The 14,674-nt window shown below is 38.0% G+C and overlaps 1 protein-coding gene across 2 annotated transcripts in view; it reads left to right on the top strand.

Annotated features, from left to right (window-relative positions):
• LOC121952564 (glucocorticoid receptor-like) overlaps positions 1–14,200 on the top strand; it is a 79,789-nt gene extending 65,589 nt beyond the window's left edge. For both annotated transcript variants that reach the window (XM_042499329.1, XM_042499328.1), the window contains 4 exons: positions 3,018–3,162; positions 4,502–4,632; positions 9,200–9,357; positions 9,547–14,200. In XM_042499329.1, coding sequence (XP_042355263.1) covers positions 3,018–3,162; positions 4,502–4,632; positions 9,200–9,357; positions 9,547–9,699 — 587 coding nt within the window. In that variant the 3' untranslated portion in view covers positions 9,700–14,200. The remainder of the gene's footprint in view (positions 1–3,017; positions 3,163–4,501; positions 4,633–9,199; positions 9,358–9,546) is intronic.
• Positions 14,201–14,674: the final 474 nt, after the last annotated feature.

The raw sequence follows: 14,674 nt of genomic DNA, 5'->3' as shown, positions 1-14,674 counted from the left end.
TACACACAGCTGGTAAATTGCATCACCTTTAGATCAAATGGAAAATATGCAGTTTGACTAGACATTTATAGCATAGCTTTCACTTTTGCCCTCCAGATACCAAAGCATCTGCTTGTCAGCATTGTTAGCATTCCTCAGTAAAACTGAAGACCACAAGCGGCCGCAAGTTAACTTGTGAAATTATGCAAAATAGATATTGTTTCCTGGAAAGAAACCGAATTTACCATCATTCAAAATGTCACTGTGTTCCTTCCAGTGGTTACAACAAGTGTTAAGACATGACTCAAATCAGATTAATGATGTTGATTAGGCTCTTCAGACTTAGAGAAGCAGAGAGGGAGCCATTGTGGAGCTGATTAAATCATGGTTAGGCTGGTAGCCATTGAGGTATCTTAACTGGTACAGTGGTTGGCATTGTAGAAGTCTAACTTAAGACTGTGCAAAAAGACAGAGTTTTTTCTCCCACATGATTCCTGTTGGCAGTGAAGCCAAAGAACAACAGATGTTCAGTAATGATGTAATAAAAAGTGTGACTTCTCTGTAATGGCTGAATCTGTAATTATAGACAGACGAGGAGACTAATGGCAGCTTGTAAAAGAACAATTTACTTTTGAAATGCAGCCTCTTCAAAGTACTTTGATTTTGATCAGGTCACGACCAAGGTTAATATCTTTTTGAACGTGCATAAAGAGGATGTTCCTACAGCCAACTAAATTCATTATCTCTGTAAAGAAAATGTTCCGACAGCAGACGGAAATTTGCTCTTTTCATCTCAAAGCAATTCAAATGACTGCATTTATTGTCAGTGTTATCTTGACTTCTTTTAGTGTAGCAGTTAAAAAAGGATTGTTGTTTTAGTTTCAGTGTGCATTAAAGATTTGACTTTTATATTTCGATTTTATATTTACTACTTTTTTCTTGAATAACTTAAATTCATCTTATAAAATTCAAGAAAAAAAAATTAATCTCTGGGTTTGAAGGCTATGTGGTGTCATTTTCACAGAGGCAAAAATGGAAACAGGAAGAGAGTGGAATTTCCAACCACCCATGCTAGTTTCTAATCTTGAGAAAGAAGGCACATGACTTGATAATCACTCCAAGTATTTGTTTGGAGATTTTCTCCTCTCACTGTAAATGTTGCTATTGGTCACAGCAAAGATTTAAGATCAGGAGTGCGCACAGCCTGTTAAAGCTGTATCACTCAGTATCCACGTCTTCAACAGTCGTAGCACGTAAATACACATAACTTTATGTCCGTGGTAAAAGCATAGGTATGTCTTTGTGAACTTTAATGTTTCTTGAAACCCAATTTTCACGTTTGTGTTTTTTAGTTTGATCAAGCATGACATTTATGCAATTATAGGCAAAATTGTTGTTCCCATTGTTTGTATGTGAATAAAAAAGAAGTCCATCATACTTTATGAATGGGTAATGTAAAAATAAAGGTATTATCTGCTATAATCCTTAAGAACCTGCATTATCTTGCCTGCTCTGTGGCCAAGATTAGAACCACTTCAGTCCTTTTTACCTCCTTTTACCTGTTGAAATTCCTTTTAAGAGAACTCTTGTCACTGAAAGGCTGTTTCTGCCTCATAATGACTTGATTTCATTCATAGTGATTATATTTGACAGGTTATAGCTCACCCAGTCCCTTTTTATCTGTGTTAAATACCTTTGAAAGACCAATGCAACAAATATAATGCAGTTTTCAAGATTGGAGTGGTTATAATCTCAGGCACAGAGCAGGTAACATAATGCAGGCTCATAAGAATAAAAGCAGATAATACCTTTGTTTTTACAATACCCATTCATAAAGAATGATAGACTACTTTCCAAATGTTAAACAAGATTTAAGACATACTAAACATACAAACAACGGGAACAGCAATATTGTCTATAATCACGTAAATGTCATGCCTGATATTATATAAATTGCAAACACGTGGAAATTGGGTTTCAAAAGACTTTAAAATTCTCCAAAGACATACCTATGTTCTTACCACGGACATAAAGTTATGTGTATTTACATGCTACGACTGTTTGATCCATGTGAGAGCAGCTGAATACTGGGCGATTCAGCTTTAAAAAGCTGCGCGCGCTCCCACGGATGGCAATTAGTTTCTGGCAGACGATCACTTTTTGGCATCTAGCTGGTTAAAGAGCTGAAATTACCACATTCACCCGCGTGTCGATCCGATCCCATCAATGCCGATCCGAGCCAGAGGCGATAAAAACCAAGTCATTTGACTCGGGTGTGAGTGCCGATTGTACGCAGCACCTTAAAAAGCCAGATGTTAGCGGGTTTTTTTGTGCAGTGGGAATGAGGCTTCAGAGAAAGCCCGTCACTGAACATGTAACGTTAGCTTTTTTTTTTTCCCTCTTTGTATGTGACAGTACGATGGTGGACAAATCTGCTCCAATCTTTTGGTGATCTCCAATCTTTGGCTGGCAATCTGCCAAGGTGATAGTGAGGCAAAGCTCTCTCCGTGGGGAGAAGCAGCTTTTACGTAACAAAGCCATGGTTTAAAACAAATGTAATGTGAAAGGACTTTTCATGTGAGGTTCCACTTTTATAGTTTTGACAGAGTGGAAATGAATAAGCCGCAATTTAATTCTAATTTGAACATCGACTTAACTAGATTGTCCTATTTTGCGTTGTGTGAGCTTGCTTCTTCATTGTGTTTAAATTATGTATTGAGCGGCTGCTTTTTCTTTTTTTCAATGCTTCTGTATCTCTTTAAAATAAATATATTAAACTGTGCTTTTTAACAATACAGGCAGAAACATACAACATAACAAATCATTATTTTCCAAGCTGTAAAAGCACAATCATCATACACTGTTTTGAAAAATATGGCATTCAGTCATTATGACTCTTTTGACCAAAAATGCTCAAATTTGATAATCTCTAAGTGTCATATCATCAGATGATTATTTAATTTGTGTGATTATGACTGTGTGTTTGCATCTCTCCATCAGTGTGTCCTTCCAAGCCACTGACATTCTGACTTTCCTAGGCTTCCGCAACCTGCACCTGGATGACCAGATGACATTGCTGCAGTGCTCCTGGCTCTTCCTCATGTCCTTCAGTCTTGGTTGGAGGTCGTATGAGCAGTGCAACGGTAGCATGCTCTGCTTCGCCCCCGATCTTGTCATTAACAAGTGCGTACCACGGCCAACTGTTGTATGCTTTTGCAGTCCCTTTTTCAGCCTGTCATTTTGTCAGCCCATGTTGTTTTGCATTTGCTCATTTCAGGGTGTCAGTCTCACTTCATAATCATCATGTGGCTAGCACACTCACCCACCTATCACCTATCATATACCTAGGTGTGACGCCTACAGTCAGTGTATTGGAAATTTTGCGGTGTCTGTGTTTTAGTGATAGACTATAAATAAAGATGGACGACGCGCCCCCACTTACCCCCACTATGCTGTAGTGATGTAAAAATATCCCGGATACGGATAGCGTTGCCATCTAGTAAGCGTGATGTCATTGGGAGCCCTACATCTGCGCAGTAGCGTTTTTCACGATGGGGGAGTTCCCGCCCAAACACCTGTCCAACCAATAACAAGCAGCTGCATTGAATGCGAGTGCAGGTATTGGCTGTCACGGCTGTCAATCATGGCGGAAAAGCCCTCTTTTTTTTGATAACTCAGTTAAGCCAAACTTATCATGAAAACAAACACAAAAAACATAAAAAAATGTTTTGTTTCAAAAGCCTAAATAAATTGCAGTATGAAATCAGTTAAATTTTGATTTAAATCAAGACATATTTGATCAAAGAACAACATTTTAATTATAATTTTCAATACTTTGTCCAATTGACATCTTGATTTCTTCGCTTTGCTATATACTTGGTTCTGGTTCTGGTCATGGCTCTTGTTTTAAAGTAACCTCTGACTCCCATGTGACCATTTTGCACTTGTTTGAAGTGTGGTGTTCTTTTGCCCAAAGTGCAAATGTTTTTCACTTTGTAGTGAGTGGCAAGAGTGCACCAAACACTAAGCTCTTGCCCCTGACAACGTGCAAACAGTTCATCTTCTTCAATGGAAATTCGTTGAACGAGTAGGCCTGAGCTGTGAAGAGCAGCTCTCAAAGGATCCGTAAACTCATAGACAGGTAAAAATAGCAATGAAAAGTGAAGAAGTCATTGCCGGTAGCACTGCAGTCGGTCCGAATGAATGGACAGCTCTAAAGCCAGGGCTGTGTATCAGGAGAATATGCTGTATTGATTTCAGAGGTAGAATGTAATGCAGACTGTGTGTTAGTGGAAGTGAGGTGTGAAAATCCATCAGGACTGATTTCACAATCCAGTTTTCTTCTGCAAGATTGTAGTGCTCCCCTGCTGGGGTTGTTTGTTTAGAATAGAATAACAGGATGAGTGAAAGAGCTTCAAGTCTAATCTATACATCTCTGTTTTCCCCTTGTTTATTCCCCGCTGTCCCCACCGGTTCTACACTTCTCATCTCTGCTTCCTTGCTCTTTCCTCACTCCTTTTAGAGATCGCATGAAGCTGCCCTTCATGTCCGACCAGTGCGAGCAGATGCTGAAGATCTGTAATGAGTTTGTCAGGCTGCAGGTGTCCTATGAGGAGTACCTGTGCATGAAGGTCCTGTTACTGCTCAGTACAGGTAATGGAACACTCTTCTCTTTAAAAAGTCTCAGCAGTGTTTTCCAAACTTCAGGAACTTGCAATTATTCTGGGATTAAAACAAATCAATTTTCCATTGTGTTAAGTATGTAACGCTGCTGCAGCGTATTTCCTTGCAGTGTGAGGTCAGCTCAGTCTGTAACAGTAGGGCGGCATTTTGAGTGGAATGGTGACAAACTGCATCGTAAATACAAATTTCTACTCATACATAAGTTCAGTAGAATTGGTGAGGATGGATGAGTGAATATGTCTGGCTTCATGTGCCATTGCGGTCATTTCTATATCACATTGTGGCTACTATAGGAGCTTTGAACGCATTAATCTGTTGATCCATGAGTCACTGAGCATAAGCACTCAGTCTATCATGACATATATTTCTGTATTTTGGTCAAGTAAACAAAAAAGAGAGCAGCAGCCAGTTTCCTTTAAAATAATTTTGAGGATTTTAATCTACAGCGCACACAAGGCCACATTTTGAACTCATGTCAGTTTTTCTTATGTTGTGCTATGTGACTATTAGTGTTTTCAGTAATGTAGAAAAACAACACAAATTTGAAGTTCCAAGTCATTTGTTGGGAAATAAAAACACACTTTTGGGCAAGCTAAGTTTCACATTTCAGGAACAAAGTGATTCAAAAACATCAAAAACTTTGAAACAAAGTGCAAAAGGAACGCATTATAAAAATACATTTAAATGCCGATGAAAAAAATAATTGAATAGCTAGAGAAATGAAGATAAAAACAAGCCAGAAATTACAAAGACAGGAATAAATTACAAAAATAAAATTTACAGTGCAGTATAAGAAATTAATAATAATTTGAATAAATGGCAGTGACAAAGATGAAACGTCTTAAGCCTTAATTTGGCTTAAATATTAACATTAACATTTAAAGTCTTAAAAACATAATTATTGTGATTTGAGTTCCAATCTTGGAAACCATCTGATGATCATCTGATGATGATAAAGCCTCCGAGGACAAATATTTCGAGCTGATCCAATGTATTAAGTGGATCTCCAAGCCAACAGAACAGCACCTATGGATACCACGACCTGGATGACTGACAACCTTTATCAGCATTTTTAAGGATCGGTGTCAGGCAGCATTAACTTCAGCAAGGCCTTCCTTTTGTTTACACTTATCATTGAAATTATGGAATGCACCCTTAAAAGTTTCAAACATTTTCATTTTCTTTAAGTTGTGATGTTTTTTTAAAATATTCCTTTTTATCCCCTTGTTGTGTTGTCAAAGTGTAGAGTATTATCTGTTCAAAATAAGAGTCCATAAACCAGATTGCAGCACACTTCTCTTGCCTGACCTGTCGAATTATGTAACAAAACTGTTTTCTCATGGACATCTAAAGGCATTTTGTGAAAAGGCGGATACCAACACGTCATTACTCTAAGGACTGATGATCTGTTACTGATCTGTATCTGTCAGGTGATTTTTTTCCCTTAACTTTCCTTCCATAACAACCTTATCACTCTATCCAGTTTTCAAAGCTTTCTTGAAAAACGTTTTTTTGTGGACAGAAAAGTACAACCTGTTCATCTTCTGTGGTTACTGTCTCAGTTGAAAAGATCTTCAAGTGTCCAACAGGTACTTCATCTCTGTTGACTGCTTTCTTTTCCCTTCCTATTATAGGGAACAGTTGCTGCTGGTCCCAAAGTTTGTTTGAAGAATATGTAATGCACCGTGAGGTCAACTAAGAGTTAAATTAGTCCAACTTTCCGTTTCTTATTTGAGAGGACAAAATACAGCTTGCTGTTTGGCTTGCTATGTAATCATCACAATCGTCTAAGAGCACATAATGAAAAACCTCATTACAGCAAAACCCTTTTCCCAATTTTGATCATTTTAGTTTTGCCGAATGAAAATTGAGAATTATTCTTGTATTTTAAATTCATTCTGAATGCATTTTCATTTGCTGGCAGTTGCTTGAGTTACTTTAAAATGTACAATCTGGCAACAGTCATTAGAGGAAGGACTCTCAATGGTTAGAACAAAAAGGTGAAACACTTAGCAGCCCTCACTTTTCTTTTAAAGGGGTAAAATCATAGTTATAAAATGAGTGGGCCTCCACTCCAGCCACGCAATAAGCTGCCTTATAATCTCCAGAAAAAGACTAGACAGAATGATAAAAAGTATTACTAAATCAAACTTTTTTCCAATTATGTGAATTACTCTTTGCAGAAGAGGAGAGCATTCTTCCTTCCGCTTCACTCTGTGAATGGGGAAAGGACGCACTTTAGAGGTGATTTGCTCTTTATGCAGAGGAAATGACATTTCCATACTGAGCCATGCTTGGATTTTCATACCTGGAGCTATTTCCATCTGTTCCCCTCAGGGATGGAAATACTATCAGATGTTTTAATCATTTTATATGTACGTGAGTGAAAATTAAAGTCTCCCATGGGACAGTTTGATTTACTGAAGATTTAATTTTAAGCATAGTTAACGTCCACAGCACAGAATTTAAAAAAAAAACGTCCAGTCTGTAGGATTTAGGATATATTGTCATGAATGGAATATTATCTAGGAACTCGTCAATTGAGATCGCCATGTTGCACTGCCATGTTTCTACAGTAACCCAAAATGGACAAACCAAACACTGGCTCTAGATACAGCCAAAACTGATTTATTCAGTGCTTATACTGAAGTTATTAGGGAGAAAATGTGAGCACGCAGTAGCAGGTGCTAGGACAAAAGCTTGGCTCTGAAATGCAAAACAGAGCGAGGGAGACTGATTTTTCATGTGAAATTTCTTTATTAAGAACATTTTACCAACCTTTGAGGGACATTTAGTGTGAAAGCGGCATTCATGTCATAGCCTATAGTAAACACGCTAAAGGCGCTAATGGATCAAAACTGCGGGTCAAAACTGCGCAACAGTATTTTTTGCTGACACCAGTTATTAGCAGAAGCCAGAGAACATTTCGTAATAACTTGCTGCGAGCTGTAAATTCACAATTTCTTCACCTTATAGTGCGGTCTTTGTCTCCCTCTGTGCTGTTGTCTGCAGCTGCAAAGAGTACTATGAAAATCAATAGCACTCACAGCAAAATCTGGGGACCAAAACATCCCTGGAAGTATACTTGAACAGAAAATACAAGTCCAGTTGAAGCAGTTTCAGTTGTCTGAGGGTCTCCAATTGATGATCCGAGCCTCCAACTTTCAAGGGGCAGCCCTAGAATTCTAATCGGGAAAAGTTTCAGCTTGGTAAAATATGCAATCTTTACCACCAGATGCCACTGCATCTCCCTGAACCTTACACACTTTTCCTTTAAAAACAGACAAAAATGGATCATAGTAGTTCTTTTCTGCTAGCACCCTAAACCCTATAAAAAAGGTAAAACATTCAGTTATTTTATACTAAAGGAAAGGCAGTTTTTTTTCAGCTACTCTCTCAACCAAATCTCAACATGTGTAATGAAGAGGCCAGATAGCACTTGCACTTTGGTATTTCCCATTTATCTGATTATGTAAATCAGACAGTATTTCACCCCGATGATGCCCTCTGTGGTTTTGCATAATCTCTAGGCCAGTTACTTTGCCTGGGCCTTATGCCAGACACCAGACTGACAAGGAGTCTGCGATGTGTTGACTTAGTAGTTATGACAACGACATATTGATGTTTTCTCAGTTATTTCTTGTTTTTTTAGCTTTTTTAGCTTCTGTGTGTGTTCTTTCTAGTACATTTAACATGCAGTTTGTGATTTCTATGAAGTGTGTGTCCAAACATTCACTGGTTCTCTTAGATCCAGACGGCACTGGTTAGTGAACAAGCTGCGCACAGTAGCTATTGATGTTACCTTTAGTTTTGCATATTTTCCACTGCCTACAGCATTCCGGTTAGGAAGTGTGTGCATGCGCCTTTGTGTATATTTATTCAGCATCCCCTAATTGTCCTCTTTGGGGGCCCAACACAGTAAATGTTAATGAATTATTAATGCCCTGTGCTGTTTGTTGCAGTAGAAAACAGGATAAAGAACAGACTAAGACAAATAGCAACACCACTGATGGATTTTCAGTCGGAGTCAGAAGTTTAAATGTGCATCACCAGCTGCTCACGTCACCAGCTGTCCAGATGGCAGAGCAGATATAGGGACACTACAGATGCGTCTGCATGCAAATTACATGGGTACATTGCAGGGAATTCAGCACTTACAGTCTCATTTTTTTTGTTCCACCAAGAATAAATCTCAAAGACTGTTTTCACTCCATCCACTGTCATGTTAAGTTAATTTTATCCTCTTAGACAGGTTATCACAGTTGTGTTCTTGGTCTAATGTGGATCTATTTGGACCTTTTGACATGGAAACAGTTGGGTGCTTCTGTGTTAGCAACCAGCTCGATATAACAGCAATGTCCTGTTAGGACTTTAAAGTAGGTCAGGGATCCACCGATGTTGTTAGGGGCTCCAACTATAAATACAATTTTCAAATGAACACTAAGTAACTCAACAATGTTTTTTTCTTTCTTTTTCTTGAGTCACAATCCTACGATTGCTGGCACTGACGTATCTCTTTATGTTTGTGTATGTGTAGTACCAAAAGATGGCCTGAAAAGCCAGGCGGTGTTTGATGAGATCAGGATGACGTACATCAAGGAGCTGGGAAAAGCCATCGTCAAGAGAGAGGAGAACGCTAGTCAGAACTGGCAGCGTTTCTATCAGCTGACTAAGCTACTGGACTCCATGCAGGAGGTTTGAGAAACACACACACTCTTACAGATACATACTCTTACAAATCTATCACTGTAATTTTATTTTGATTTTCTTAAAAAAATTAGTGCCAATAAAGTTCTTTGAATTGTATTGGATTGAACTGAATTAATTTGAGAAAGACTCTCACTAATCTGTCTGTGTGTCTGCCCCCGTGGATGTCTCCTTCAGATGGTCGAGGGTCTTCTCCAAATCTGTTTCTACACCTTTGTGAATAAAACTCTCAGTGTGGAATTCCCAGAGATGCTGGCAGAGATCATCTCCAACCAGATACCAAAATTCAAAGACGGGAGCGTCAAGCCTCTGCTGTTTCATCAGAAATGACTGCCTTAAACTGTGAAGCAATGCCTTAAATCCTGTCCTACCCGTGTACCTCTCCAGGGCCCCAAGCTTTCACCCAGAGCCGTAAGCCTTTGCTTGTCCTGCCTCCCCTATCACTCGAATTGGATTTCTCTGTTTTCCCAGGCCCCCTCTAGGAATTCTGCCACGCCCCTCCCAGCCTAAGCCATTCAGACTAATCTTGGAGCACAATACCTGTGGCCTCATGCGTCCCAATCTGGTCCCAGGGGCCAAACTAGGACACCCTACCACCGAGCGGTAGCCCTTTCTGGTAAGAAGAAATTGTCCTCCAGGCCACACGTTGGCTCTGAATGTCTAGTGGGCAGTATGTACTTTGGGCGTTCTATTTTTTTATTTTTATTTTTCCAGCCCCCTCACTCCCCCCTCCGTCCACAGCCCTGTCCTCAGGTTTCTTAAGCTGTTTCTTTTGGTGGCCACCTGCCTCTTACTCTCTCCTGCCTATGGTGTTTTATTGCTGTTTTTACTGACAAGCCAACACCTAGAAACACCTTTTCAACTCTCAACACGTCACCTGATACAATGTCCAACTCGCCGGATTAGCGGCCTATAAAAGCTCCCTTCAAATTCAAGCCTACTGTTTCTCTGCTCATCTGCCATGCTTGTCTCAGTTTTGCCCGTCCCTGCTCTGCTGCGCAGAGAATGTAGTGAGTGTTCACTTGTTGCGGTTTCCAGAGGACTTTTGGCAAAGAAGATGATAAACAAATACACAGAAAAATTGCATTCTCTGACATGACAGAATCTTTTCTTTCTTTTCTTTCTTTTTTTCTTTTGGACAACTAGGACATTGAGGACAAACTGTTCTAAGCTCTGAGTCAGTTATCATTTCTGCAATGTTATGTATCAGATTTATATACCTGACCAATGGAAGAAGAAAAAGCTTGGTGAATATTCATTCATTTTATTCAGACACGCATTTCTGACCACACATGCAGAAGTCACGCTTACACATACAAAGTATTGGCAGACACATTCAGTCAGCAAAATGTTTACACAGGATGTATCTGAGAAGGGAAAAACAGTGCCTTTTAGCTTCTAAAGCTCTTCATAGCCATCCTCTCTTAATCCTTGTTTTTTTTTTTTTTTTCATAAGAATTTTACTTGTACATACGTCCACATTTTTCTCTCCTGGTTTCATTTTTCCACACTAGCAATTTCTGTTTTCCTTCCAAGCTGTTGTTTTTGGTGTTTTTAATGTGGGCAGCTCTCTCTTGTTTTATTCACACAAGGAAGACAGCCTATGGTACAGATTACAAATGAGCAGAACAGTATGAAATATAAAGATCTAAACTTTTAGGTCTTAAAAAGTTTGAGAATCACAGAAAAAAACGACAGGCATAGTTAAAAAGAAATCTTGCTATCCCCTGTAAAGCATATTTGATACAAATACTGCATCTCCCAATCAGTATCACGTGTTCCAACAAATATAATACTAAATACATAACTGAATACTTTAACAAGCTTGTGAGTAGCTGCTGCCACATTGGTGCTAAATGCAGGCCACATGAATTTAATAAGGCACATATGATATTTTGTCATATTTTGGGGCAGATTTACTTATTTTAATGTATGTTTATGGGTAAAAGTCCTGAAATAATCAGTGGGCTGTTAATTGGAATTAGACTGGATTTATGTACCTTATTCAGATGTAGTTGCACAGGTAGGATTTTTAGATCTAACTTGCCTCTGAAAAAAAACTCCAAGGTGTCTGTGTATTAGTAAATAGCCAACATGATTCAAGCAAACCTTTCTTGAAGTAAAACCGTCCTTTCATTGCAAGCTGCATTCATGCTGATGTTCTAGTTTAGGTTTAGGTTCTAGATTTTCAAATGAGGTATCATAAACACTAAGTGCTTGAAAATTCACTGACAAGTAAATAGTTAGAAGAGCATTATTTGACCTGAAATTTTCAGACATGAGCAAACTCACCATGTAGTTCTTCTAATAGGTTAACAAAAAGCATTTTATTTGGGACAATAGTATTTCACTTAAAATATAATTTTAGTTAAAATATAATCTTTAATCAGTTTCATCTCAAATTGTTTGCACAGACAGGAAGTGGGGTTATTATCAAGTTGTTGAGCTCAACATGGCTGAAAGGATGATTAAATATATAAATATATATGTTTTATACATGACATATAAAACGAGACACCCATAAACGATAGAACCTCTTTTCTCAGCACAAGATTTCACCTCTAAAGTTAAAATATTTTTGGAAGATACAGTTTGGTCCAAATAATTTGTGAATCAAAACTCAGGCTATGAGTGACTATATCACTTGGATGTGCTCCACTAGTGCCAAATGTAATATCAAGTTTTATATGTCTTTTCCTGGAGATGTCAAAGTGATTATTCAGTTGGGATTCAACATGTGGTTTTTGTAATTTGCTCATTTATGAGATCTTAGTTCAGTGTCACACCTACACCAGCTTAAAAGTACTGATTGTAGTCATCCAAGTTAAGTGTATGATACTTTTTTTCAGAGATGCACAAAATATTGTATTTTTGAAGTTGCAAAGCGGTAATATATACCGCTTTCAAACAGGTGGTGGTCAGCATTTGGTACAATTGTAATGTGAAAAAATGTCCGTACCAGCTTATGTGATGGCCAAAGCAAACAGACATTTACAGTGCAGTTGTACATTGGCTTCTGCTGGAAGTGCAAACACAATGCTCCCCCTCATAGCTCTATTTTCCTCAGTGTTTCTTGTAACTGCCAGGCCTTTCTGCCTAAAATGTCGACCGTACAGATTTTCCCCTTCTCTGAATGGCACTCATCCCTCCGCAGCGCATAATTCTGAATGGCAGTTAACAGACCAGGTAGCAGGTTGCCATAGAGACCAGTCAATTGTGTGTTACTTATTGCTAACAGCACAGCAGACTCTGGACGTATACAAGCCACTATTCAGTAAGAGCCATCATGTTTTTAATCAGCTGTTCTGCCAAAGGATGGTCACTCACAGCAGGGTTGTTTCATGTGCTGTTCAGGCTTTCAGCCTCGCTAACTCAGTCTCATGGCCTTGCGCTTCAATGAACATAGGCTTAATTGCGCTCACGTCAGTGTTGATTATTCTGGGGAAGATATGACTCAACTGTCTATTTGTTTGGGTGACTTTTGCATACAGTAGTACAGTTGTTTTCAGGTGGTGGTGCTTCAGAAAACCAGCTTTAATGTGTAGATGTAACAGTATCCCTGCTCATTTTTAAATGGCCATAAGTGTATATAACAGCGCCAACATATCCAGTGCAATGTAAACAATGTCTATTATTACAAAGTATTTTTACATGGACATTATCTCTATACTCCTATACATTTTTCTCTTTATCCTTTCAACTACATGTAAAGGCCTTGCAAAAGGGAGACAGAGAGCCATAGAAATACGATTTCAAATCAGGAAATAGATAAACACTTAACCAGTGTCAGTGCTTTTGAAGATTGATCTATTGTAAAAAAATAAAAATAAAAAAAGACAATATTTTCTGTGATTTTGAATACATCAGCTTGATCTTCTTTGATATGGATAATTTTACCCAATCCTTTTTGTACATTGAACGAGTCAAGAAAGTAAATATTTTTCTGTTTGTTGGTTTATGTTTGATAAAGGTAGACGTGTTGAATACATTAGGAAGTGTTAAACATGTTTGTCTTGTGAAGTAAATGTAAATTTTACGAGTCATTGGGAAAGTCTATATGATTGCTCACTGTGTTTTAGAGTTATAAGGATAGGAGGGAGGAAAGGTGAGACAGACTGCAGGACGTTTTTGCATGATATGAGAGTGACCAAAGCAGAGAGGAGAAAACAAAAAAAAGATTTAACAAACAAAAAGAAGTATTCAAGCAGTTACATTTTAAGTAGCACTTATTATCCAACTTCTAGTACTTCTTATTTTATTTGAAAGGTATATTTTGTAAGGGTCCAGGCTTTGGATCCCATGTATATTGCTGTGAGGATTTACTGGTCACTTTAAAATAGAAAATCAAACAAAAAAAGTTGGATCTCCGTGTGAAAGTAAATCTACCAGAGCTTGACGGAATTGCACTACCCTCATACTGGTTGATAAAGTCTATTTTGTATAAAATACATGCAAATATTATCTTTAAAGATTAAGGGCAGATCATGTTTCACTGGTACATATGGCTATGGCTTTCATTGAAGTCTGTTTTGTTCGTATTTCAGTTATGTAAATGTAATCCAATGTAAAAGCAAACAAAAAAATATAAAATGTTTGTTTAAAAAAAAACAATAGTTTGTTTTACTTCTGTATTACACCTCTTCTGTAGTCAGTGTCGATATTTTCACCTATTTGATTAAATGTTGAATTAAGTTATCCGTGTTGTTCCTTGACATTGGGTTTGGCATTGTTTTGGTTAGTTTTTCTCATCAATGGTTGAAAGTGGAGATTCAGGAGAACTGACTTCATTTTAGTTCAAACATTATACACAATAAAATTTCCTGTTTTTCAACGCTCAGCTTCAGTGGGGTTTTTTTTTTTTTTCCTCTGGGATCCCAGATATTATAAATGACCTGGAAATGTAGGCAAGAAAGAAAAAAAAACTGAGCATTCAAAGGAACACTTGGGTATTTAGAGAAAACAGTTTTTGCTGAGCATTGAAGCAATATATATACTGTACAATAAAACACCCAATTATTTAGTGTACTACATTTTTCACAAAAAAACCCATCTTTGTTGCAACATACCAATAAAACACAAGATTGTCAAAACAAATGGGAAGGAATGGCGAGGATACAGATGTACCAGGTTTGGGGTGATATGTTCTCTCAAAATCAAAAAGAGTGGCAATTTACAGGGGCGGTCCCTTGTTTGCCTGTGATAGAGAACACAAAGTTAAACATAAAATACCAAATACCAGCATTTTACTTACATAAATGCGCTCATAATAAAATGAACAATAATTTCCAAGTCAAAACAAACAATT

The sequence above is a fragment of the Plectropomus leopardus genome, chromosome 13 (genome assembly GCF_008729295.1).
Source record: "Plectropomus leopardus isolate mb chromosome 13, YSFRI_Pleo_2.0, whole genome shotgun sequence".
In the NCBI taxonomy this organism is placed as follows: Eukaryota; Metazoa; Chordata; class Actinopteri; order Perciformes; family Serranidae; genus Plectropomus; species Plectropomus leopardus.
Note: the sequence above shows the minus strand (reverse complement) of the source record. Positions and strands in the feature narration are given on the sequence as shown.